This window comes from Sminthopsis crassicaudata, chromosome 4 (assembly GCF_048593235.1).
Source record: "Sminthopsis crassicaudata isolate SCR6 chromosome 4, ASM4859323v1, whole genome shotgun sequence".
Taxonomy (NCBI): domain Eukaryota; kingdom Metazoa; phylum Chordata; class Mammalia; order Dasyuromorphia; family Dasyuridae; genus Sminthopsis; species Sminthopsis crassicaudata.
Genome location: NC_133620.1, coordinates 394,070,329 through 394,096,837, shown reverse-complemented (window position 1 = coordinate 394,096,837; position 26,509 = coordinate 394,070,329). Strand labels below are relative to the sequence as shown.

Below are 26,509 nucleotides of genomic sequence, written 5' to 3'. Positions count from 1 at the left end.
AGTACTGTACAAAGGAATGAGGATTTAAAAAAAAGTAAACCGCCTAGTAGACCTTAAAACTGTTAAGTCGTTATAGTTATTTGTAAATAGTAGGTTATAATCTTAATGTACATAGTTGAAAATATATTTATTAATATTATCCCTCATTTGTAAAACTAAATGATGAAAATTTATAAACTAAATTAATAAAACTAAATATCTTCCCTTTTGGTGAATTTTACCTATTCACTGATATCTCTTTGTACTGCAAAAAAAATTTCAGGTTATTAAATAGGCTTCAATGTGTATAAGATATTGAGGTTGATTGATTTATGTTTGTTTGATATTCTGAGCATTTTAGTGAAAACATTAAAAGTCCCTAGAGAATTTTCTTTATGTCAGCCTAAAGGATGGGTGTGAAGATACCCATAGGACTACTTACTCACCATGTTGAAATAAAAGACTGTCCATTAATATGTTGACCAGATCTTAAGGTTTTATTTTAAGACTGGGTAGCAGCAACTTTTAATTTTTCTCCTCCTACTTCTGAATGGCTGGGAAGAATGCAGAAATCAGATTAACCCCTGGGGCTAAACTTCTTCTTAGACTTCTCCTTCGAGCCTGTGAGAAAAAGGATACCTTGGTTACTATCTAAAATTGTAAAGGTAAATATTGGGAATGTTGGACACCATTTTGAACTTTGATGTATTCACAAATTACATTTTCTCCCAGAAAGAAATAGACCTCCTTCTAACCTTTTATGTTTTCCTTGTAGAAAGCATTCTCTAAATCAGGGATACACACACACACACACGTATATATTCCTATTAAAAGTATTAACTGATAGAAGAAGGAAACTCAACCACATCGCAAGTATTTGGGTTTGAGTTTTTTCCTTTTTTTTCAGAGAGAAAACTATATTAAAACTTAAACTAGCCTGGCTTGAAAATTAAGAACAGAAATGTGTGTGTATAATATCTTGATAGGAAAAAGGAAATGTTGAAGCAATAAGAAAAAGGAAGGATGTGGAGGGAGAAGATCAGGGGAGAAGGAAAAAAAGAAAAAAAGGGGGAGGAAAGGAAGAAGAAGGAGGAGAGGGAGGAGGGAGGACAGGAGGAGGAAGAAAGGAGGAAGAGGAGAGAGGAGGAAGAGGAAGAAGAGGAGGGAGGAGGAGAAAAAAGAGGAAGGAGGAGAGTGATGAAGAGGGAAAAGGATTAGAAAGTATTTTTAAAAACTCCTTTGATCAAAAACTCCTGGTTACTTCATGGTTCACGAAGGGTCACTTCTTATCACAGTCTTTTGAAATGTTGATCAATCATAGCCCTTCAATTGCTTTACATAATTTTTAAATTATTCTGAATGTTTTAGCAACAACAGCAGCTTTCCAGAAAAGAATTCTGCTCCCCCCTCAATACTCCAGGTTGAATTACTTTGTAGGCTAAATGAAATAAATCAGAGAAGTGGAGGTTCCTTACTCTTAATTAAACATTCATTCTTATCCTAATCAGGGCTTTTGGTATCTCTGATATTTTGAAATTACCTCTATTCCCCAAAGAAAAAGTTTATGTTTCCTTTTAACATCCAAATCACTAAGTAAAACTGGGTTGATATGATGCAAAGAGTCAAGTTCTAGTTCTTATTTTGTCATTCAGTTTGTGCAACCATGAGAGGAATTAGAAAAATGATTATTTTCACCTTTCTAAGTTTCATCTTATTCATCTGTAAAACAAAGATATTGGATAACATGGCCTGTGGATCCCTTTCTGTTCTATGACATATGATGTGATTATTACCTAGAATTTGTTACTTATTTCCTCGGACTTTCTAAATCTTCCTTTTTTAGTGAATCTTCAGTTCTTTCTCAGTTTATTTTTAATGAGGAAGCAAGGTTAAAAGATTACTCATGAGTCATTCATTGGCCAGGTAAAAATCCTACCCTAAAACTGTTGAAGGCCTAACTAAATGGCCTCCTCTTAAAATGTTTTGGACAGAATAGATCAATATATTTCTGTTGATTCTATTCCTTACATTCAACGTTTGTCATTTATATTATTTTACTCAATCAACATTTAATAAATGTCTGTTATGTGGCAGGCACAGAAAAATAGTAAAGTTGACTTTCCTTCATTCTATTTGAAGGTACAAATTTGATTGGCATCTTAAAAATTAATTTTCAGCGGCCAAAGTTGCTCATGCATTTAAGGTTGGAAGAGACCATAGTGATCATGTAATTCCACTTCCTCATTTTATGAATAAAGCCTAATGCTGTTAAGTAACATACTCATACACGAAGACTGAAATTGTGCCACCCAAGAATTCATAAAGCACAGATATGTAAGTGGCAAAAGTGACTCCAAATTCAGCTTTATTTCTCTATACTGAATAATTTCTCAATTCATTCCTTCTTCCTAAGTATCACATTTTTTGTCATCCTGTCAAACAAGATGAAATTGTACTACTATTTCATAATTTCTATTCTTGTTAGCATATGAAGACAGTCCTAGAATGTTCTTTCCTTGTGTACAGAGTGACCTATCAGAGTTATTAACTGGAATAAAAACATTTGTTTCTAGAAAATCAAACGACATGCTGTTTTCTTTAATTCTGAACATGTTTTGCTATCCTACACATTCCAAGAAAATGGTTGTAAGAGTCAAATTTGAAATATATGAGCTTCATTTATAGAATCTTAGAATTGATAAAGACCTTGAAGATCACCTTATCTAATCCTTTCATTTTAAAGAGGCCCAGAGAGGGGAAATATATTTTTCAAAGTTGCATGGCTAATTAGTTGTACAGCATGGATATATGTAATTGTCATACTGACAATTATGCATGGTTAATTTTGTATATTAGATTTTTTTCTCCTTATCTCTTCCTTGTTTTCAACATTTAAGTCAGAAAATATAAAAATTATTTTTAATAATTGTCTAATCAAAACAAAAGTAGGAAGGCAGATCTAATGCCCCCAATTCACTCATACAATGCATTGTTAAGTAGAAGTAATTTTTGTACTGAGGGGGATGAATGAAGCTCTGACAGAAGGCTAGTATACTGGCTAGAAAACCACTACCCCATCAAGTTTATCTAGTACTTTGCACCATTCACTCAGATAATCAGGAATGGGTCATATTAAATTTGGTGGGTTCTCTTTCACCATCATATATGGTCTTTCCTTCACCCAAATTACTGGCAGTGAACATAGCTTATTTGAATTACCCATTTAGTCATCAATTCCATGAACCAAAAATTAAAATATTATCATTTCTTTATAAAATAACATTTTTGATTCAAAAGAGCTCTTACTGACTTAAAATTCAAATATTAACATAACTACTTACATAATAATAATTTACAATTACCTTTGTGTAGCATACATAGCTATTAATATCTTTGTTGTAAAAAACAAATTTTATTCAATGTTACCATGGCCGAAGTGTATTCTAACACCATCTACATTATCTCTTCATGTAATAAAATAGGAACAATGAATTATAGAATTGCATGGGGCCTTACCTACCAATCAGAAATATAGAACTGCAATAGGACTAAATGATAGTTTAATCCAGTCAATTCACTAAACACAAGAGAAATGAAGTACTTTGGCTAAGGATATTTTTAATTAGATGTTTGGAGATTAGAACTTGTTTGTTGACTCCATCTAATGTTGTCTTTTCCACTATACCAATCTCCCTCATTAATGCCTATCCATCTAGAAGAAGAGGGAGGGAGTTAAGATTTTAAGAGGCTAAGTAACTTGTCCAAGGTCACAATCTAAGGAAATCAACTTTTGCCCCACCCTCCTCTTCAAATGCTATTCTTTTCATATTTTCAGTTTGATGTCATGGAAAGAAGGACTACAAAAATCATTGCTGACATATCCTCTCTCTAGTAACTTTTGATATAACAGACTAGTTTAAACCATACTAGGTAGAAGGCATCAAGTTGGGTTAAAAGTCCTTACAAATTGACTAATAGTGGGTACAGAAGAGCACTTAAGAGCTTAGAGGAACCATGGTTATTATTTAATCAAATAATTTCTCCTCTGCATTCTTCAGGTCAGGAAACTGAATTTTAGAGAGATGTAGTTATTTTCCATGGGTCACATAAGTTATAAGTAGTAGGTCCAATATCTTAATGCAGGTCTGTTGAATCTAAATGTGATACTCTCTCCATTATAAAATTAGTAAAAACTCTAATTTTGCCTATAGATTGAAATGTATATATATATATTATAAAATCTCTCTCAGATAACATATGGAGTTATCTGTTTTCTAAACAAGTGAACTATGAGGTAGAAAGCCATAGTAGACATAGCTTAATTATTTTAATAAAATATTTCTTTGTCCTTACTTTATCTTTGCCTCTCTGGCTCCCAATTTCTATTTCATTAGCTTAAACACACATTCAGTATAAAAGTTTATAACATAAAACAGATGGACTAGAATATTTCAGGTACAATATGTTCTGGATAAATAGGAAAAATAGAAAGGATTTCAAATTTCCCAAATAGGGAATTCTATTTGGAACTATCCTCTCACATATATTAAACTGTGCATGTCTTTTGACCCAGTAATATCAGTACTGGGTCTATACCTCAAAGATATTAGAAAAAGAAAAAAAGGACCATACATAGAAAACTATTTATGATAGTTCATTTTGTGGTGGCCATTAATTAGAAAATGGGAAATGGCTTAACAAGTTATGGCATATGTGACATATATAACATGTGTGATGCAATACTTTTGTGCAGTAAGAAATGATGAAGGAGATGGTTTAAGAAAAACCTGGGAAGACATGTCTGAACTGATGCAAAATGAAGTAAACAGAACTAGGAGAACACTTAGTACAATAATAGCAATATAATAAAAGAAAAATGACCTTGAAAGACCCGGGAATTCAGATTAGCACAATAAAACCAATCAGAAAAGATTCATGATGACATTTGCTATTAACTTACAGATAGAGAGGTGATAAACTTTAAGACTACAATACACACATACACATTATGGTTAATGTGGGAATTTGTTTTGCTTAACTATATCCACATGGATATACATAATAGGTGTTTCTTTTTCCTATTTCCTTAATGGACAGGGAAGGTAGAGATGGGAGGAAGAATTTAAAACTTAAAATAAAATAAGATTGTATTTTTAAAAATATATGTTGAGTTAACTGAAACACATCAAAGAATTCCTAGTACAAAGCTTACTTGTGTATGTTGTACACGGCCTCCCTTCTTTTTTCCTTGGAAATTTTCTGAAGACTCCTTATGTGCATCTGCACCAATGAGGGGAAGGAATCTCAGACTTGTAGGGCTTGGAACCTGGAAGATAAAAAGGGATAGTTGATATGAAACTAAATTTCCTGACTAGTGCTCATGGATCTTCCCTGATTTATACAATCTTTTCTCCTTTTATTTCTAGTGCTATATACTTTAGCATCTCCCATGGTATATTGTACTTGCTTTTTTCCTCTGGATGATGTAATTATATTATCCTTTTGCATTTTCATATTGCAAATAAAAGGGAAAACTTTCCTCATCCCAGGGAGCTGTCCATGGTGTCATTGCTTTTTGTGAGATCTTTCAAAAGGTTCATCAGACCAGTCTTTAGATCTAAACATCTCCTAGTGGCCATTTGCACCACACCCTACTTATACCACTTAGAATTATTTATCCTTTATTATGATTACTTATGGATGGTTGGCCTTATTACCCTATTAGACTATGTTTTATCTAAGAGTAATATTTCACTCCCCTTACTTTCATAAAGTGTCTAGGATAGTGCTTTGCATGAAGTTGGCATTTAATAAATATGGGTGGGCTGATTGATGAAGTTTGGAGAATGGTAAGAGAAGTTACCTAAAATCGGTACTTTGATTACTAATATACTCATCATGAGCTAAAAAAGACCTTCAGTGATGATAATGAAGAATATAATGATGATGAGTTTATGGGAGGAAAATACTGCCACGTGAGTAAAAACCTAATAAGCTGTGGAAGAAATGCCTCTAATTGGGAGTTATTATGCCACAAGGAAAACACATTTTAGTTATAGGTCTAGGCTTTCTCCATATTGTTAAGTGCCTTTAGCTTCTTGATTTAGTACTTCCTACTTTGTGTCTTTTTTGCCTTCTGTCATAGATGTGATTTCCCACCCCCCCCCTCTTTTTGACCATTTTAAAATGATAGTAAAAAGTTAGCAGCATCCTTCTGGGTATTTTTTTTAAATGTCACTGAGATCCACAACGAATTATTTATAAAAAGTAGGAGTCTATCCCAGAATAACTCAATAAAGTTGTTGATCAAGAACTCTACTTATTTTTGATGGGGCTTAAAAGCAAATGTTGTTCAGATAGCAAAATGAATGAATGACATGATTTCTGTTACTGCAATATTCTTAGCCATTGGGAGGGGATAATGAGACAGAGAGAGGAAGAAAGAGAGAGAGAGACAAACAGACAGAGACAGAGAGACAGAGGCAGAGAGAAAGAGAAAGAGGCAGAGAAAGAGAAGCAGAGAAAGAGAGGCAGAGAGAGAGGCAGAGAAAGAAGGAGAGGCAGAGAGAAAGGTAGAGACAGAGAGAGAGACAGAAGACAGAGAGAAAGAGAGAGAGAGACAGAGAGAGACACAGAGAGAGCGAGAGAGAGGCAGAGAGAGAAAGAGAGAGAGGTAGAGACAAATAGAGAGACAGGCAGAAACAGGGATATAGACACAGAGAGAAGCAGAGACAAAGAGACACAAAGACACAGAAAAAGAGAGACAGAGAGAGAGACAGAGTAGGTGAGGAAGAAGGCAATAATTCCCCATTCTGAAGCTCCAAATTTAGGCTTGTGTGATAGGATCAAATGTCCTTTGAAATTCTGTCTCCTGGCAATATAGCAAATTTGGAAGTTAGTTTTGACAAACAAAATGGCACATCAAATGATCTTTAAATTAACTAAAACTATTCAAGATTAATGGATAAAACTGATGGATATTCAAGACATGTTGGTGGGTTTACATTAAGATCATGGCTTCAGGCTTCAAAGTTTTTTCTTAGTTATGAATAATTCTCTTAATTGTGAGCTGGGTCATATCATTGTCCTCTACTATGGGGACATTTTTTTGAAAAAAGACAAAAGAGTATTGCAGATTGGCAGGAACCTTAGCTATGCCAACAGTTGTAGGTAGGTGATACCAACAGTTTTTACCAAAGTGATTTCTCACTTGATATCTATTTCTAATTAGAACATTGATTCACAAAAAGCCATGAATCAAGTACTTTGCTACTGACCAATGAGATACAGGAAGTATTGGTAGACAGTTACAGCCAAGGTGTCAGAAGTAGAAATATTAAAATACATTAGAACTTGTAAAGAATTGTCATGGTCCAGCAACTGATATTACATGTTCAGGACACTATGGCCTTTGGACTGTTTTTATCCATACCATCCACATGTCTTTTAATCTTCTGATTAAACTAGTTAAACTGATAAAGCCTGGACAAAGATAAAATGTGGCAAACCAGTCATAAATATTGATTTCTGGAAAAAGTCCTGTATTCAAGGTACACACTAATTTTTATTAACAGAGCATGGCTGCCTCCAGTGGTAACTTAGATGGCTGAATGAATTTTTAAGATATGCTAATAATTTATAAAAAGACTTTGATTTTGATCTATTTGAGAAGTATAAACTTTCTGATGTTAAAAGACATATGATTATGAAGTTGATGACATTGGCATGAATTTGATATGCTGGCAAAATCTTTATTAAACAAGTGTTTTTCTTGAAGTAGTAAAGGAACATCTTCTACCAAGAGAGACTGACACCTTCTCTCCAACTTACAATTACAATTTAGAATTGCCTGAGGTGCTAAGTTAAATGACTTGCCCAGGGTCACAGCACCAGAATGTATCAGAAATGAGACTTGAAACCAGATTTTTTTTTAAATCCAAGGCCATCTCTCTACTCCATTTACTTTAAGTGCATCTTAGTGACTGCTTTAGCACTGAGAAAATTATCAAAACATTGTACTTGTTTGTTAGGTAGTGTAGGTTCAGTTGTTGGTAGATTACTCCGATAGGTTTTGGCATGTAAGCTTGAGCTGCTAGGTTCTCTAGGAAATTTATGGATTTTTTTTAAGCCAGTGAACTTTAGAGCACAATCTGAGTGGTGACTTTAGCTAGGGTCATTTTCCCACTTAAACAAAGCAAGATTTATAGTTATCAGAAATTCCTAGAAAATCAACATCTTAACTCTGGGGGATCTGAGAATTGTGGAGCTTCAGTGGAAATTCAAGTTTGTGTCTTCTCATCCTGAATGGAATAGAAAGGTATATACCTTTTTCTCACGAGTATATGGCATTTTTACAAAAATTGACCATATATTAGGTCCATTAGCATCCATAAATGCTTTATGATTAAATGCAGAAAAGCATAAATAAAAATCCATACTTTTCAGATCACAATGTAATTAAATTAAATTTTATAAAGAACCATGGAAACATGGATTACAAATTAATTAGAGACTAAATAAACTAAACTTAAACAAAGAGTGGGTTAAAGAATAAGTTACAGAAGTTATAACTAATTTATCAGAGAATGATAATAATGATACAATATATCAAAACTTATGGGATGCAGCAAAGGCATTTATCAGAAAAATGTACATTTCTAAATGTTTACATTGAAATGGAGAAAGCAGCTCAATAAATTGGATATATAATTAAAAAATAGAAAAAGAACAAATTTAAAATCCCCAATTAAACACAAAATTATAAATTTTGAATATTAAAGGTGAGATAAATAAAATTGAATGCAAGAAAACCATTGAATTAATAAATAAAACTATGACTTGGTTTTATGAAAAAATAAAATAACTATTAGTTAATATGATTTTTAAAAGAGAAGAAAAGTAAATCACAAGTATCAAAAATGAAAAAGTTGAATACACTATGAATGAGGATCAAATTAAAGCAATTATGAGGAGTTGTTTTGCCCAATTATATACAATTTAAGTGAAATGTAAGATTACTTAGAAAAGTATAAACTACCAAAATTAACAGAAGAGAAAATTAAAATATCTAAGCAAACCTATTTTAGAAAAACAAATTGAACAAGCCATGAATGAGGTTCTTAAGAGGGTAAAAATATCATCAGGACCAGATAGATTTACAAATGAATTCTGCCAAACATATAAAGATCAACTAGGACAAACAAACTGTATGCCCCTTGATCCAGGAATATCATTACTAGGTCTGTATCCAAAAGAGACCATAAAAAGGGGAAAGTATCTACATGTAAAAAATATTAATAGCAACCCTTTTCATGGTGGCAAAATATTGGAAATTGAGGTAATGCCCTTCAATTGTGAAATGATTGAAGAAGCTGTGGGATATGACTGTAATGGAATATTATTATGCAATGCAAATGATGGATAGATGATAAGAAATGACAAATAGAAAAACCTGGAAAATATGTAAGAACTGAACTGATACAAAGTGAAATGAACAATATCAGGAAAATATTGTATATAGTATCAATATCATGTGTGATGATCAACTCTGAAAGACCCAGTACTTCTCAGCAATACAATGTTCAAAGTACAAAGAACTCATGAAGGAAAATGCTATTTAAGATAAAGATACTGATGGACTTTGAATGTAGATGCTTTTTTCAATTACTTTATTCTTTTTATTTTTTTTTTCTTTTGATCTGTTTCTTCTTACACAACTGTTAACTAATATGGAAATATGTTTTATATAATAACACATGCATAAATTGTGAGATTTCAATTCAGATCCAAGGGTATTATTTTTCATTTTATTTCTTGTGTTTCTTTCTTTATTGGTCTGTATTCTTTTATAACATGACTAATATAAAATATGTTTTACCTGATCAAAAATAGTGACCTATATAAAATTTCTTTCCATCTTAGGGAGGGGAAGTGGAAGAGGGAAGAGAATTTAGAAGCAAATATTTTTAAGAAATGAATGTTAAAAATTGTCTTTACATATAAGTAGGAAAATATTATTAAAAAAGAATATGATGAGAAGAGATTTAGAAGGCGGTAAATAGAAGGTATTAAAAAAGAAAAGAGAAGGGATGACAGAGACAGAGATAGAGACACACAGAGAGAGCGTACTTGAAAAGAAAATAGGGAAGTCTTTTTTTTTTTTTTTTTTGATAAAGGACTTGAAAATGTTTATAGGCAGAATGGAAGGATTGGTAAAAAGAGAGAGTAACATGGTCTAGGATTAAATTGTTTTGAAATGTTTCACATGAAATAATTTTATTTCCCTAAATAAACTGAAAGCTCACAGAGCACAGGAATGTCTTACATTTATTTTGTATTATCAATAGCACTCAGCTGAGTGGGCATAGATTCAATACATATATATTTGTTGATTATTGGAGGTGTTTCTCTTTAAAATCATGGGAGAAACTTACTTTACTATGTTAAAAAAAAAAAGTGGCTTGAATTTACCCTGTATATATGTAGAGCACCAAATATAATCCCAGCTTCTTTGTTTCCTGTCTGGGAACGTTCCAAAACAGTTCTTCTAATCTGTAAAAGAAAAGAGTGATTGAACATGTATGTGTTCCATGCAAAGCTAGCATTTAGCTAATAGCTGTCATTGATGATGACTATAATAGTAGGCTCCTAATATGAATAGTGTTAAGCAAGTATAAACAGTATTTAAAAGGAAATGATTACACAAATAACAAAATTCTAGAGAAGGAAAAATGACCCCTTATGAATGCTAGTGAAATCCAAATGAGTGGAATTCAACCTTAACTTTAACAACTAAAGTCTTCTAGTCTGATTGCCATATTGAAGAAGTTATAGAATCATAATTTAGAGCAGAAAAAGACCCCAAAGTCCATTTAATCCCAGACCTTCATTTTATAGATGAGGAAAGTGAGGTCCAAATAAATTAAGTGATTTGCACAGATAGTGTCAGAAATAAGATTTGTATCCAGGCCCTTTAAATACAGAGCTAGTTCTCTTTCAAACTTTGCCCAATAAGGACCAGAGCACTCAGTAAGTCTCTATTCTTTCTAAAACTGGTTAAATCATTTAATCTCAATTATATGAGACTTCTTTCCTCCTTTTTAATAAGAGACAATGTAAGGGGCATAAATAGTGGTTAAAAATTCATTGATTGTACTACGCGTAAAAATAGCTAATGAAGTTTGCTTCAACTGTTGGCAATATGCCTAATGTTGCTTGAAGTTACAGGAGATGTTAGAAGTTAAAACAGTCTGGATAACATACGCTTTTCTCTCTGCATTTTGTCACACATAAAAGATGAGTTTGTATCTGAGAAAAAAACAGTCTTCTGGGTCTTGTTTTTCTCTTAACCCATGCATATCTCTAGAAGACCAAAAATGAAGCAGTAGAAAAAAGGAAAATTACCTTTGGAGAAGAAAGTGTATTGAAAAACTTAAACTCTTGATTAACATCAAAGGGTTTTGGAGTTGGCCGTCTGAATAATAAGGAGAATGAACTCATTTTCCTCCATCTGCATAAAAATATAAAGAAAAACATGTTTTAGGAGTTAATTTTATTAAAGCACATCTCAGCAACAAAATAAAGTACACCTTATATCCCCATTCTTGTTTCACAAGTTTCTTAACTTACACTCAACAAAATATTTTTAGGAAACTATTGCTGTCTATACTCCATATTCCATTCATCTTAATAAAATCATAGAATCTTAAATATGGAAAGAATCTCTGTGATCATTCAGTTCCTCTCCTTCCTAAAACAAAAATCCCTTAAATAGTCCTATTTTCCCTTCCTCATTGCAAGTAAACTACAAGTTGTCTCCTTTTTAAAAGTACAAAACATACCGACTGTGCCACATAAAAGTCATGGTTCTTATGACTACAAGTACCACTAGCCAAAGAAAACAACATGGTTTCTATAAATGATTTGCATTTATTAGCATACGGTAGGAAATAATGCATGATACATTTGGGAAAACTACTGACTGTGGACTATGGCTGACTCTTTACTTTTATCTGGCTCATGGTAACTTTTCTAAAATGAAGTGTCTGGCAATTTTTTCTTTCCATATAACCTGTATATATATATATATATATATATATATATATATATATATATATATATATATATATATATATATATATATATAATGTAAATATAAATATCCAAATGCATAATCTTTAAAAAAATCATTCTTAAAATGTTTTTGCATCTTTTCAACTTATGTTTACTGATACAAAACCCAAATCACTCCTCACTTTAGTTACAGTTCTGGGAGAATCAAAGTTTAAGTGTTATCCTAAAAGCAATAGGAAGACAGCAGCAATTTTTAAACAACAGAGTGAAATGATTGAATATTAAGGATATTAACGTGGTGATAGTATATAGAATGAAATGAAGGGATGGCAAAAGCTATTGAAATGCTTTTGATATAATATATTATAACATATTAAGTTCTTTAAAAAGAAAGGCTGTGTGTGTGTATATATGTGTGTGTGTGTATTCTCTTCTAAAAAATAAAACAAACCCTTAAAACTAGTTTATTAAGTTGGTTTTTAGCTATACATGTCTCTTGGTGGATTTTCACCCCCCCCCCAAAAAAAGATAAATACACTCCCACTATATATTAGTATCAATATAGTCCCAACATAACATGCACATATTATATGTTACACATAGATAATTTTACAATTTAACATAATTTCTGTTACTTTGTTTAAAAATATAGTTTGTAGTCTCCCACTCTCACAACTGTCCCTCTAAACAAAAATTGTTATCTTACTTGTTTCGATCAAATACTAGAGGATATTCATATTTCTGTTTCTTTTCTGTGTATTTGCTCTCTTCTTTCACTTCTACAGGGCGTTCACTAACATCACAAGGCAAGATGAAATCATTTACTTGATTCAGTTCAAATTTTCTGCGCTGTCCAAAGTAGCCACAGTAATGTCCATTACGAGCATGCCAAACTCTAGAAGAGGTAAAGAGAAAAATTTATACTTAAAATTAAGTGACCGACTGCTTTTGAAACCATTTTTGTAATTTTTATGGGTCCTTCAGTTTTTTCAAATTATTTTATCTCTTAGATATCTAATTCTTATCCTGTGCCTTTCCATAAGATTATTCATGTAGGGCATATAATACTTTTGAACAAAATTTGAGGACTATACAGTATTAGTAATTTATTTAGCAAAGGAGGTACCTAAGGGAGAGAATACAAAGGTAATTTTTCATAAATAATGTGCATAACCATGCAGGAGTGACTAGGGCCTAGGATTATTGATAGAATTAAATCATAAAATAAAACACTCATGTTACCTTTAAGTATTGGAACTAGGAGAAAGATTTTAAAAACTATATTCTCACTTGATCCAAAGATCCAAGGATATCTTTGAAAAAATATTATTTAGGGCCTCACATTACTAATGTATAGGCACTTTATAGAGACAAAATGAATCAGTCCCTTCCTTCTAACAGTTTACATTCGATCTTATAATTATACTTATTTTCAATTATTGGTCTCTGGGGAAAAAAGATGACAGTGGATCATTTGCTATGGAATATCTTTTGACATCAATTTATGGCTTTTTTTTTACATAAGATAACTAAGAGGAGTCTTTAGTATATATATATTTATCTCTAAGTAATGAGTCTTAAGCAAATGACATTTGGGAAGTTTTCCTTCATTTTCCTATCTCACTTCAAAGTCACAAAGGAGAACAGTATGGATCCAACTATAATGGGCTCAGTTTGGGAGATCTTAGAATGAACAGTTGACCAAAACCAGAGCGTCTAGACTATGGCAAATACTAACGACAGAAGAATGCAGATAATAATTCCAAAATTAAACAGTGAGGATTAATACTAGCCTTCTCTGTCTTTGCAGAATTAGAATTAGAAAATCTAGATGTCCCTAATATAGAGACAGAAGATATGGTTTTTGATTCCTTGTTCTATCAACTATTAATCTTGTAAATTTGGATAATTTTAAACAAAATAATGAAAGTTATGTTAAATTATAAAATTATCTATGTGTGATATATGGCATGTGTATGCCATGTCTTGGATTATGTTGATACTGCAAATATATATGACATGGGAGTGTCATATATAGTGCAGGATCATATTGTTGTAATGCAGAAATGAAATAATGTTTGTAAAGCTATTATCATTTTAAAAGCCTAGAAACCACAATGGTATGAAAACCTGGATAATTTTAGGGATGACTATCAAAGCCTTTAATAAGTAACATCTAGTCTCTTAAATGTTGCTGTTTTCAGTACATTCACAGTTCTCCAAAGTTCTGAATCATCCTCTATGATTCCCTTGAGCCTTAATTTTCTGGACTTTAGCTGTACTAGTCTTTAGCCCCACTAAACATTGCCTTTTGAGGCAAATAATAACTAACTTCCTGGTTCTGATTCCAAAACTATCTTTCAGTCACACTTACTTCATTTATAAATATCTATATATGTTTGTTTAATAAGATTTGAAAGTGAGGGTATTAGAAATAACAGTGAAAAATTATTACCTTTATTGTGAAAAGAAATGTTCCTGGCTTAGCTATTCTCAGCAGTGCAATGATCTAAGACAATCCCAAAAGACATGCTATCTGATTCCAGAAAAAGAACTGATATTGTCTGAATACAGAATGAAGCATACTATTTTTCACTTTCTTTCATTCTTCTTTTTGAGTCTCCTTGTACAAAATGACTAATTTGGAAATGTTTTACATAATTGTACATGTATAAGCTATATCTGGTTGCTTATCTTCTGAAGGAGGAGGAAGGAGAGAGAGGGATAAATTTGGATCTCAAAGCTTAAAACATCTTAAAAAATTGTTTTAATGTGTTAAATAGGGAAAAATGAAATATCACATATTTTAAAAAATGAAAAATGTGCCCAGAAAGGGCAGTTAGCAATCAGAATTAGTAGTTCTGAACTTAACAGGATAGGAAGCAGTGATTCTAAAAGTGAGTGATGAAAATTATTAACACCTTTGCTGAGAGGTAGCTGAAAATAGGGTACAGAGTAGAGGGGCTAGAGTTGTGAATAACTTTTTTTTTTCATTCTGAATATCATTACTAGTCCATTAGCAATATCTCCTGTTGGACAACACAACTGTTAGATCAATTATGGAATTTTGCTCCCAAACAGCATGCCATTCAAGGACTTATATTTTCTTCTTGATTGGCTGGGGATACATCAAGCTGATCAGAAAAAATATGACAAGGAAGTAACTGTGAACACACAAACTGGTACAAAGAAAGGAGAATATACTGGCAGGCATTTTATTTTCAGTACTGAAGTATTCTGGTGAAATTAGTTGCATTTTTTGGTATCAATTCAGAGAATCATAGAAAATAACATTAGAGATGCTCTTCATTTTACAAATGAGAATATGAAATGAAATGACACATAGCTGATTTAGTAGTAGACACAGAACTAAATTAATCTGCTCTCTTGATTCCTAATTCATTGCTTTGCCTGTTATGCAAAAGTTGAAACATTATCAACTGATTGCTCTATACTTTTAAATTAAGTTCAAACTCTTTAATTTACTTAAAGTACCTTTAACTTTTGTTTCTATTTTCTTCTAAACTGGAGTAATTAATCTTTTTTGTATTGTGAAAGATTAAAGTGATAACAAGATTAAAATATGGAAGATTACAAAGGAACTCAATTATATTGAGATATAGCTGTCTCAGCCAGGCTAACAGTATTTCTTTATGATGAATTTTTGACATACTCATGAATGTAATTATTTCAGAGATATTATAATATACACATATGTATGTAAATACATACATATATGCTATATATGTATGCCTTCTGCCTCTGTCTCTCTGATACTACATAGATTGCTTTTTAGATAAATGAAAAATATGTGGATAGACAGATAGATGATAGATACTATGAGGTATGCAATGTAGCAGGGTTTGGGGAGTAGTAGCTGCCCCATTAGCATCTTCCTGTGGCTTATTCCAATGAACTTTAGCTCCTATCATGATGGGATGGTTGCTCTGACTCCTTGAAGACTTTGTCAGAAAAGCACAAGCTCTGGCAGATCGTAATAGACTGTAAAGACTCAACCATGAATTTAACAACAGAGTATCTCTCACTTAAAAGAATAACAGAGCTAAATGTGGAAAGGCTCATTATTAAAAGGTTGGCAACCAAGTGTCGAATTATTTTTACCAGCCATAGAAACTCATAAAGACCTCTTATTAAGGTGTATAAGTAGTTGTAATCTGAATTAATGCCCATATAAATACCATGAAAACATAGATCTTTGAAGTAATGATCACTTGATCTATCATCTATGATAGAAAATTGCCCTCCAAATATATTTCATAATAATAAACATATATATTTTCCCTTTATTCCTTCCTTTCTTGCACATAATACTTTCTGAAGTAGCGATCTTATGTGTGTGTGTTTATATGTATGTGCACATGTGTATATGTGTGTATTTGTGCTATATGGCATGGGTTATATAGCATGGGGAGGCAATTTTATAACTCTTAAATAAGCACTAACAAATAATATATATATGTATATACATATATACACACATACACATATGTGTGTAATTACACGTATGTATGCGTATTTATATGTATGTATGTGCACTTATGCTATATTGCATGGGGAAGCAATTTTCAAATTCTTAAGCACTAAAAAAAAAAAAATCAAATAAATAGCAACAAGGCTGTTAATCAATATTCTGGCCCCAGCCTGTAATGTGTACCTTTTCTATGTATTTATTTGTTCTTTTCCACAAAGCATTTTTTCATTGTATTCCTTAGATTTGATCATTTTTTGAGTTACTTTGGGGAAACTTTTTTTTTACCCTTGTCATGTAGAATCATTTAAGGCACTTAAGGGCTTAGTAAAGATTTCCAAATTTAATGCTATAGTCTCAAGACTCACATATACCATTTCTTTTTCAGGAATAAAATTCTGAACAATTCAGGCCATGAGATTATGGGACCAATTCTTCCTTTACCCCTATCTACTTAATAATCAAAGAATTGTTCCATAAATCTAGTTTTGGTGGAAAATGGCAAGCATGCACTTACCTTATTGACCCATCAACAGAGCAGGTTAATACCACTTGTTTATCCTCAACATAGATGACATTGACAATTTTCAAAGCATGCCCACGCCATGCAATCTGCTGCTTAAATTTCTAAATAATGATAACAAGATTATTTGTTACAAAAATATGATAAATGATCAATAAACAGTTATGCATCGTTATATGATATTTAAGGTATTCAAGACATTTTTCCCAAACTACTCTGCATGGTAAATAATATAATTATTAACATGACCAATTTTATATTTAATGGACTAAGATTAAGTAATTTTCCCACCACCATACATCTGCTAAGAGTTTGATGCAGGATTTAATTCTTGGTCTCTTGATTTTAGGTACAAGAGTTTTGCAACACTTTTGTTACTGTGCAAGTCTCTCAAGAACTTATTGTGTTCAAGGTTCTATAATAGGAAGCAAATTCAGTTGCATCAATGTCAGTGTTTTGGCTAGAAAGAATCGGCAGATTTTAAGATCTAAAACACTATGTGAGCAAGACTCTGAAGGAAGAAACATAGGCTGACCTTCCTGAATGATGGAGTGAACTTTAAAATGGGTTACTGAGGCTATTTTAGGAAAACCTTGTCAGGCAGAGAATAATGGACCAGGACTGAGAAGAGACTTTCCAGGGAGAGTAGTCATACAGACCTCTAGGACAGGGACAATAAGGCTACTCTGCAGAGAGAGTGCAGGATGATTTAAAATCTTGGTAGAAAAATTTGTATTGCCACATGGGAAAACCTTGGTCATTTAAGGTTTTTCAGATAGGGCTTAAGCCTGAGGAATAGAGTAGCTACATCTTTTAGTTTATGCCTGTCAAACTATTTCCAGATTGTACTTACTTTAGGACAAAGTTTCTGTACTTTGTAAACCATTCAGTTTTCTACTTAGCATTATATTGTTTCTTAGTTTCCTGGTAAAGTTCTTTTTGAAAAATGTCTGTCTTGTCTTTTTGGAATTGGAGTTGATAACTTTGAAATACAAATATGAAGTGTCTTTGGTTGTCCCATTGATAGGATCTTCTAGAACTTGATAACATGAGTGTTTGTACTATGAAAGAGTTCAACTGTAAATATTCTTCCTTTCTTGACATTCCTTTATCACTCTCCTCATTTTCCCATCTTCAATTCTCACAGAAAATATGGTCTCCCTCTCCATTTCACTACATTTCTGAGTAGAATCTATATTATCCAAAAGCTGCTTCCATTAATATCAGAGAGAATTTTGTCAATACCAATAGAGGCCAGACTAAGAACTCTTTGCCCAAATAAACAAATCTCATGTGTTCATATTGACATTCCTACAAGGGTTTGTATTATTTTATGTCCAGAAATATCTTGTTCTGCCTTCTTTTAATTTAGTTTTCATGTATCCCTTTGGCTGCAAAGATTAGGGTGAGATCCCTCCTGAGTTCCTCTGTTTGAGGAGCTTGGTACTTTGTGTCCCCTCTTTTGCTGTTTGCCCACATAGATATGCAGTCATCCTTTTCCTTTCATTAGGCCTCTTTTGTCAGAAATTGTCCTATTTTTCATATTCACAGATTAAGTAGATCCCTCTTTTTGGAGAGAGTTATTGATCCTACCCTCCCACAGCCTTTATTTATACAATGGAATAGCTCTATGTCACAAATGCTAAAGCACAGGACAGCTCTCTATCTTGTCATTTTAAGTATAAAATTTTAAAAAGATGATTTATTTTTTAAAGCTCAATTAAAACATCTTAAAATTAACTTCACTCTTTGAACTTAAATCACTTAACTTTTTTTTTTTTTTTGATTTTGTTTCCTACATTTACTGTATCTGTAAAGTGGAAATAATACCTGATTGAAGTGAAGGTCAAATGTGATTATGTATATGGAAATTGCTTTTTAAAGCTATAGAGTGTCCCATATACTTGTAAGGTGGAATTATTGTTCCAATAAAATTGACAATAAATTCATTTCAATACAAAAATTTTTAAGATAATTTTTTAAAAAAATCCTAAGTTAAGATTTTCTTAGCATATGGTAAAAAAAAAAAAAACTAGCAGTTTATATCTATATTGACTTATATAAAGTATATTTTCTGCCAAAGGGCTTTTTCCTGAACATGTCAATGATGACTTAATTAAAAATTGAATGTTAGCTATCATACCTAGCCAGGAAGGCTAATTTCTTTCTCCTGCACCACTTCCTCCTCCTCCTCCTCTTTTCTTCATTTTTTTTTTTTTTTTTTTTTGTGGAGACAATTTGGATTAAGTGACTTGCTTAATGTTATACAGCTAGTAGGTTTCAAGTGTCTCAGATTAGATTTGAACTCAGATCCTCCTGACTTCAGAGCTGGTGTTCTATTCACTATGTCACCTAATTGATCCTAATTTTCAAATATGTTGTTTATATTTATATTTACAGGCCAAATGTACTATTTGTTTAGCTAACAGATTGTGCATTCTTGAAATGGACTAGGTTTGGTTTGATTAATTGGAATACATCCCTGGTGGGATAAAATATGCAGGGACAGTTTGTCAAGTATTGGCCATGTATATGTGGAAAATTGGCAGGCACTTAATTTTGGTACATGATTGTTGAGATTGGTTCTTACTTGGAATGGGCTAGACAGAAGAAATATTTGATAAGGTAAGTTGGGTTACAAATCTCCTTTCCTGAGATAACTATTTGGCTGAAATGGAGGCAGAAAGTTGGGCTAGATCAGGGCTGTTTAAACTTTTTCTACTGGTGAGCCATTTTTTTCCCCAAGAAATTTTTACTTCATCCCAGGCAAAAAAACTATCTATCTATCTATCTATCTATCTATCTATCTATCTATCTATCTATCTATCTATCTATCTATCTGTCTGTCCGTCTATCTATCTATCTATCTATCTATCTATCTATCTATCTATGTACATACATACATATATATATATATATATATATATATATATATACATATCTCCAAATCAAACATTTACTGATAGTATAACATAATTTTGCAACCTCACATTCAGTTATAAAACTCTATATGATATTTTTGGTTTTTTGGGCTTTTCTTGCTGAGGCAATTGGGGTTGAGTGACTTGCCCAGAGTCACTCAACCAGGAAATAAGTGTCTGAGACCAGATTTGATATTTTAAACACAGTTTAAGAAGCTGAGGACTAAATGACCTTTGTAAGTCCTTTTATGTTCTATAGTTCTAGTTTAAATACACAAAATGAGTTAATAAATGTGCAATCATTTAAACAAAATAATGGATGCAAAATACCTTACTGCTATCATATCTTAATACTGTGAAAAATATAACATATTATCCATAATTACATTTTTAAAAATTACTATCCATCTAATGGAATTATCAGATGAATATCAAAGATTAACTTCACAGGATTCAATAAGGAAAAACTGTTTCTGCTCTAAATGTAGCAATGCAAACCATATGTCTAATAAATTTTATGCTTTCTATGTATCAATGTAAAACATATGTCCAAGATTTTCATTAGTGAGTGGATAGTTTGAAAGATTAATGTAGAGATGAGTATGATATGATTTTAAAAAGCAAAAGCATATGGGAAAAGATAAAAAGAGGAATTATGTTACATGAAGGAGGTGTAAGAGTAAGAATTAACACAGAGAAAGTAGATGGGAGGGAGGATGGCTGGTAATTCTGGAATTTTATTCATATCAGAAATGGGTTAAAGAGGGAACAATACATATATATCTAGAAAGGTTTAATCATCTTAAGAAATAAAAAGGGGAGGGAATAGGATGTAGGTAAGAGGGGAAGGGAGTATAAAAGGTTGTACAGATTAATAGGAATGGGATAAGGTGTGTAAATTAACAAGAATGGGTGGGAAGGTAGAACGAGAAGATAAGGTAGGAATGCTTATAGAGTTGGTAGCTTAAGTAATAGGAAGGCAAGGTATAGGGTTAAAGTAAAGCAGAAGAGCCATGAGGGATAGGAAATAAGAGATGTAAACAAATATAATAATAAAGATCAGAAGTAGAATTTATTAGTTTAAATAAAAACAGACATTAATATTGATCTCAAAGTTAGTTAGATACATGTAATCAAAAGGGAAAAATAGGGAAACTATATTATACATCAGCCATATTAATTAATATTTTTTTTAGGCAATTTAAAACAGCGAGATAGTATAAGGTTGGAATATTGCTGTGTTGTAGGAAATGCTGAGTTGGTGGATTTAGAAAAAGATGGTGAGACTTAAACCTAAAGAAGGTGATGTTATCCATCTTCAGAGAAACAGAGGACAAATAAACATCATACAACCTTACAAAGATGTTTATTAATACATAGGTGTATGATTATAGATATTTATGTATGTGTACGTTTATGTATATACATATGTATATGTGTGTGTATGTATATCTGAATATATCTACATTTAACTGTAACCTGCTTGGAGGATGTGGCAAGAAAGAAAGGGGGGAAAAGAATAAAGCAAATGTGTACAGCAGAGAACAAAAAGAAAACCTATAAGGAAGCAAAGAAAAGATGTACAGTTCTGAATATAATGCAAAGTATTTATTATATATGCTTTCTTGAAATAGAAATTTATTTCATATTTTGAATTCTCTCATGTTCTGCTGTACACATGACAATTTAATTTTTGCTTTTTTTGCTGAAGCAATTGGGGTTAAGTGATTTGCCCAGGGTCACACAGCTAGAAAGTGTTAAGTGTTAAGGCCACATTTGAACTCAGGTTCTCCTGATGTCAGGGCTGGTCCTTTATCTACGACACCACCTAGCTGCCTCTTACACATGACAATTTTTTCTTTTTTTCTTTCTTTTTTTTTTTCCATTTTCTATTTAAGTTTTAAATAAATAAATACATAAAATTAACATCAATTTTTAAAAAATTTTAATTTCAAACTCTCCTCCCATCTCAGTCCTCCCCAACCCCATGGGAATATGATATCAATTATACATGTGAAATATATTTCCATATTAGCCATCTAAATATCTTTTGATGTGTATATAAATTCATCTAAGAGCACAGATTTAAACCCTGGATGAATCTTACTAGTCATCTAATATGGTAATTTTATCCAGAGAGGCTGGATGACTTGCCCAAAGTAATGGATTTATTTCTGTCTTTTCAACTAACTTTTAAACTCAGTGAGAGTCCAGACTTGTTTTTTTTTTTTTTTTTTTTTTGATAGAATTTAAATTTTGTGAGGGAAGGGATTGTTTCATTTTTATCTTGGCATATCTATTATTTAGTACAGTTCCTAGCACATAGTAGGCACTTAATAAATACTTGCTGATTGAATAATTCAAGAGCAAGAGTAGGTTCTCACCTTTTCTTCATGTGGAGGGTCCAGGAAGGAACCAATAGTCCAAAGTATTACATGACCTTCTGTATAGATATAAATATTTAGAGATTTAGACTCTTTAATTAGATATTATGTGGTTTCCAGATAAATAACATTCATGCTACCAATTTCCCAGCACTCAGCTGCTTAAAATGCTGAATATATTAGGACAAGAAATGAAGGACAAAACTTTATATCAACCTGGATATGTCTTTTCTCTCTGAGCATAATTCATAAAGTGCCCAATTTCACAGCATCATTTTTTTTTATGCTTCATTTATCAGGAATGTGACTTTAATAGCTAAGAATGAAAAGTTTTTGGACAAGAGATTACATGGCAAGAAATTAAGAAGACCATTCCTCAAAGGAAATACAAATTACTAAAAAGATACTTGCCTTCTTATTAATTCTGATTTAGTCTAAGTAATAGCTATGAAAGGCCAACTATAAAAAGAGCAAGAACTAATTATCCCTCTCCCTTCCTCTATAATGTCACTGTTCCCTTCATCAATGCAGATTTACACAGATTATTCCTTTTATGCTAAGGGAGTGATGGCAATTTGCACTCTTCACAACAATGTGGGTGGTTGGAAAGTAGCAATAACCTTATTGTACAGATGGGAAAACAGAGAACAGTTTGCCTGAGATTATAGAGTCAATAGAAGAATAGGAATAAAATTACAATCTTCTTATGCTCAGTCCTATATTCTATGTCTAACACTTAAAACAAGTAACCACATAATCTTGCCATTGTCCTAGTTTGTTTGATAAGATTATTTTTGTGACCAATTTTCTAACACATAAATTATCATGATACCCGTGAGTAGATGAGTGAGGGAAACCCCAGAACAGAATGATCTCTTACCCATGTTTCCAGCAAGCAGCACTCTGGCATAGATATCAGTGTACAGTGTAGTAAGGGAAATTGCAGAGTGTTTTGTGAAAGGTAAAACATCCTTCAGTAATTTCCCCTGAATAAAGAATAATACAAACAAGAGGTTTGCTATAATTTTCTTCCTATGAAGTCTTGTATTTGAAATTAAATTTCTAATTATAAAAATATCTACAAGATTATCTTTATTTATTATAACAACTGTATAGGTCTAGTTAGCTAGTTAACATTGGTATAGTAGAGTGGTACTATGCTGTCTGAATTGAGCACAGTTGTAATTCTTGTCCCTCCCCTTGCGTAGCCAGAAATAGATCTTTCTTTGGGCATGTCTCTTAAGTTTTTTTCCCACTTCTCAAATAGATTTTCTATTAGAACCAAACCTGTGAAAAAGGGAAGTAAAATGACAAAGGACACACTTCCACTATTAGCCTAATTGGTCACAGCACTTTCTGCCTTCATCCCCAGCAATTGATGTTCTATTGCCTAAAACTCAAGTTCTTAACCTAAGGATCATGAATTTTTTTTGTTTGTTTTTTAAAAATATTTTGATAACTATTTAAACATTATCAGATACTGGAAGAAATTAGATATACTGCTTGTCTACCAAATAAATTCATGGTTTAGACATAAAAGGTGACATCATAAATAAATTGAAGGAACATGAAAGGATTTACTTTTGGATCTAAGGACTGGGAAAAAGTTCATGACCAAATAAAAGATAAATAGATTTACAGGATTTATAGGAGGAAAAACTGGACAATTCTGATTATGTAAAACTAAAACATTTTTGCACACAATCCCCACCCCCAATAATACAGCTAAATTTAGGAAAGAAGCAGGAAATGGGGGGAGATATTTATAGAAAGCTTCTCTTATTTCTAAACTCTATAGGGAACTTCATGAACCTACTAATCATTAGAACCGCTCCTCAATTAATGAATGGTTAAAGCCTAAGACAAGGCAGTTTTCAAAGGAAGAAATCCAAAATATCAATAGTCACTTGAAAAAAATGCTCTGTTAATAATAATTAGAAAAAATTAAATTAAAATGACTAAAGTAATACTTAATATTAACCAGATTGACAAAGTGGACAAAAAAGGAAAAATGACAAAAAGCTGGAGGGGCTATTGCTAAATAGGAATATTAATACATTGATGGTAGAATTGTGAACTGCTTCAGCCATTCTGGAAAACAACTTGGAATTATTCCCCCAATGCTATTAAATTATGCATATCTTTTGTTTTGGTGATAATACTACTGCTGTATGTATCTCCATGAGATCAAGGAAAGAGGAAAAAAGATTCACATGGACAAACTATTTATTTTAACTCTTTATGATGGCAAAGAATTGGAGTCTATGAGGGTACCGATAAATTGGGAAATGGCTGACCAAATTATGGTAAAGGAATGTGATGGAATAGTATACATTGTAAGAAATAATAAGTGAGAGAAAGCTGAGAAGTCTTTTGACTAAAGTGAGAAGAATCAGGAAAACAATTTATAGAAAGACAACAACAATGTAAAGAAACACAATTTTGAAGGATAGCAATTTTGATCAACACAATGCTGATCAATCATAAAACAGCTGTAGTTTTAAAGGACTCATTATGAAACACACAGATACAGTACAGATAGAGATGATGTTAGAATAAAAATTGAGACATATTTTTCTTTTTCTTTTTTTTTTGGACACAGTTAATGTGGGGATTTTGCTTAGCTTACATATTTGTAACAGGTTTTGCTTTTCTTGTCTTCTCAATGGACTAGAAATGGAAAGGAGAGAGGGAGAGAATTTGGAACAATGAATAAAATAAACTGAATTAAGTACATAATTGATTTCTTTTACAAAATCTTGTGAATTTTGTTTTCCACATTTAATAACATTATTTTGAGGAGCTGTCTATAGGTTTCATATGACTGCCAAAATTTTCTTGTTATGAGAAAAAGGAAAGTTTAGAACTGCTGGTCTTGAAGGAACCAGATGTAAGTTTTATTAGTTTTCTCTCTTTGCACTGGAAAGTTGTACAAATGAATCAACAATTAGCCACAAACTAATTAATTATCTCTCTTTCTCTCTTTCCATCTCCATCTGAACAGTGACAAACATAGATTTACAATATAATGATTAATCACATTTAGAATTTCAGGTGTAGATATAGCAGAGGCAGAAAAATAAACTTTTGAGAAACTATTAAAGAAAAGAGAAAACTCATTCTGGGGAAAAAAAACACACAGGAATTGCTAAATGGTAATCATTGTTAAGTTGACTGCTTACCTATTTGGATCTTGTGACATACCTACCTTTAATACTGGAAAAAGTGTGACAGTCTAATTGTAGGAACAACTAGGAAACATTCCTCTCTATGAATTTGTGCAATTCAGAGTTGAAGTTTGCCTAGGAGAAAACTTCCTTCTGTCACTACAAATCTCTCATTCCCATTCACCTCAACTATAATCTTTCTCAGGTCCCATTCTGCTCTGCCTTTCCTTTCTCTTGTGTCTTCTGAAATCTTTGGTCTGTTGTGAAAAACTTTTTAGTTAAACATTTTTTCTCTCACATCTATTGTATTTTTGTTCTCAGAGAAGCCTGATATGGTAGAGCCAGCAACATTTTTTTAATGTTAGTCCTTGGTAGCCTGTGCCATTTTGTATTATGTATTTAAGTAAATCTTCCAAAATCCTATAATTGCAAATACTATCCTTTCTCATTGTGTGTTTTACAAACAAACATTATATATATATATATATATATATATATATATATATATATATATATATATATGAAGAGAGAGAGAGAGAGAGAGAGAGAGAGAGAGAGAGAGAGAGAGAGAGAGAGAGAGAGAAGGAGGCAGCCTAACACAAACAGCTGACCACAAACAATAGTGCAGACAATGCAGAGTCCTGGGGCTGTGCAGACTCTGCTGGGTAGTGCAGACTCCAAGTGGCAGAGAATCTAGGGAGAGGAATCTAGAGGAATCTGCAGTAGTCACGGCCACTCTGCCTTGGTTGCAAGCCAGTAGATCAGCAGAGAAGTTATAAAATATCCAACACAAACACAAAAGATCAATAGTGAACCCCAAAAGGCCAGAATCTAACCCTAAATGCCCACCCAGCAACAGGAGTGAATCAGAACTGACTCAAATCATAGACACAATCAATAATTTCATCCGAGAAAATGACAATAATGAGACAACATACCAAAATGTGTGGGATGAAGCCAAAGTGGTAATAAGG

The 26,509-nt window shown here is 32.3% G+C and overlaps 1 protein-coding gene across 4 annotated transcripts in view; it reads right to left on the bottom strand.

Moving 5' to 3' along the window:
• Positions 1-457: 457 nt before the first annotated feature.
• The window catches only part of WDR64 (WD repeat domain 64), a 175,774-nt gene continuing 149,722 nt past the window's right edge, over positions 458-26,509 (bottom strand). For all 4 annotated transcript variants that reach the window (XM_074262511.1, XM_074262513.1, XM_074262512.1 and 1 more), the window contains 8 exons: positions 23,249-23,354; positions 22,369-22,427; positions 17,058-17,167; positions 12,758-12,946; positions 11,383-11,488; positions 10,450-10,530; positions 5,192-5,305; positions 458-600 (listed from right to left, as the gene is read on the bottom strand). In XM_074262511.1, coding sequence (XP_074118612.1) covers positions 520-600; positions 5,192-5,305; positions 10,450-10,530; positions 11,383-11,488; positions 12,758-12,946; positions 17,058-17,167; positions 22,369-22,427; positions 23,249-23,354 — 846 coding nt within the window. In that variant the 3' untranslated portion in view covers positions 458-519. The remainder of the gene's footprint in view (positions 601-5,191; positions 5,306-10,449; positions 10,531-11,382; positions 11,489-12,757; positions 12,947-17,057; positions 17,168-22,368; positions 22,428-23,248; positions 23,355-26,509) is intronic.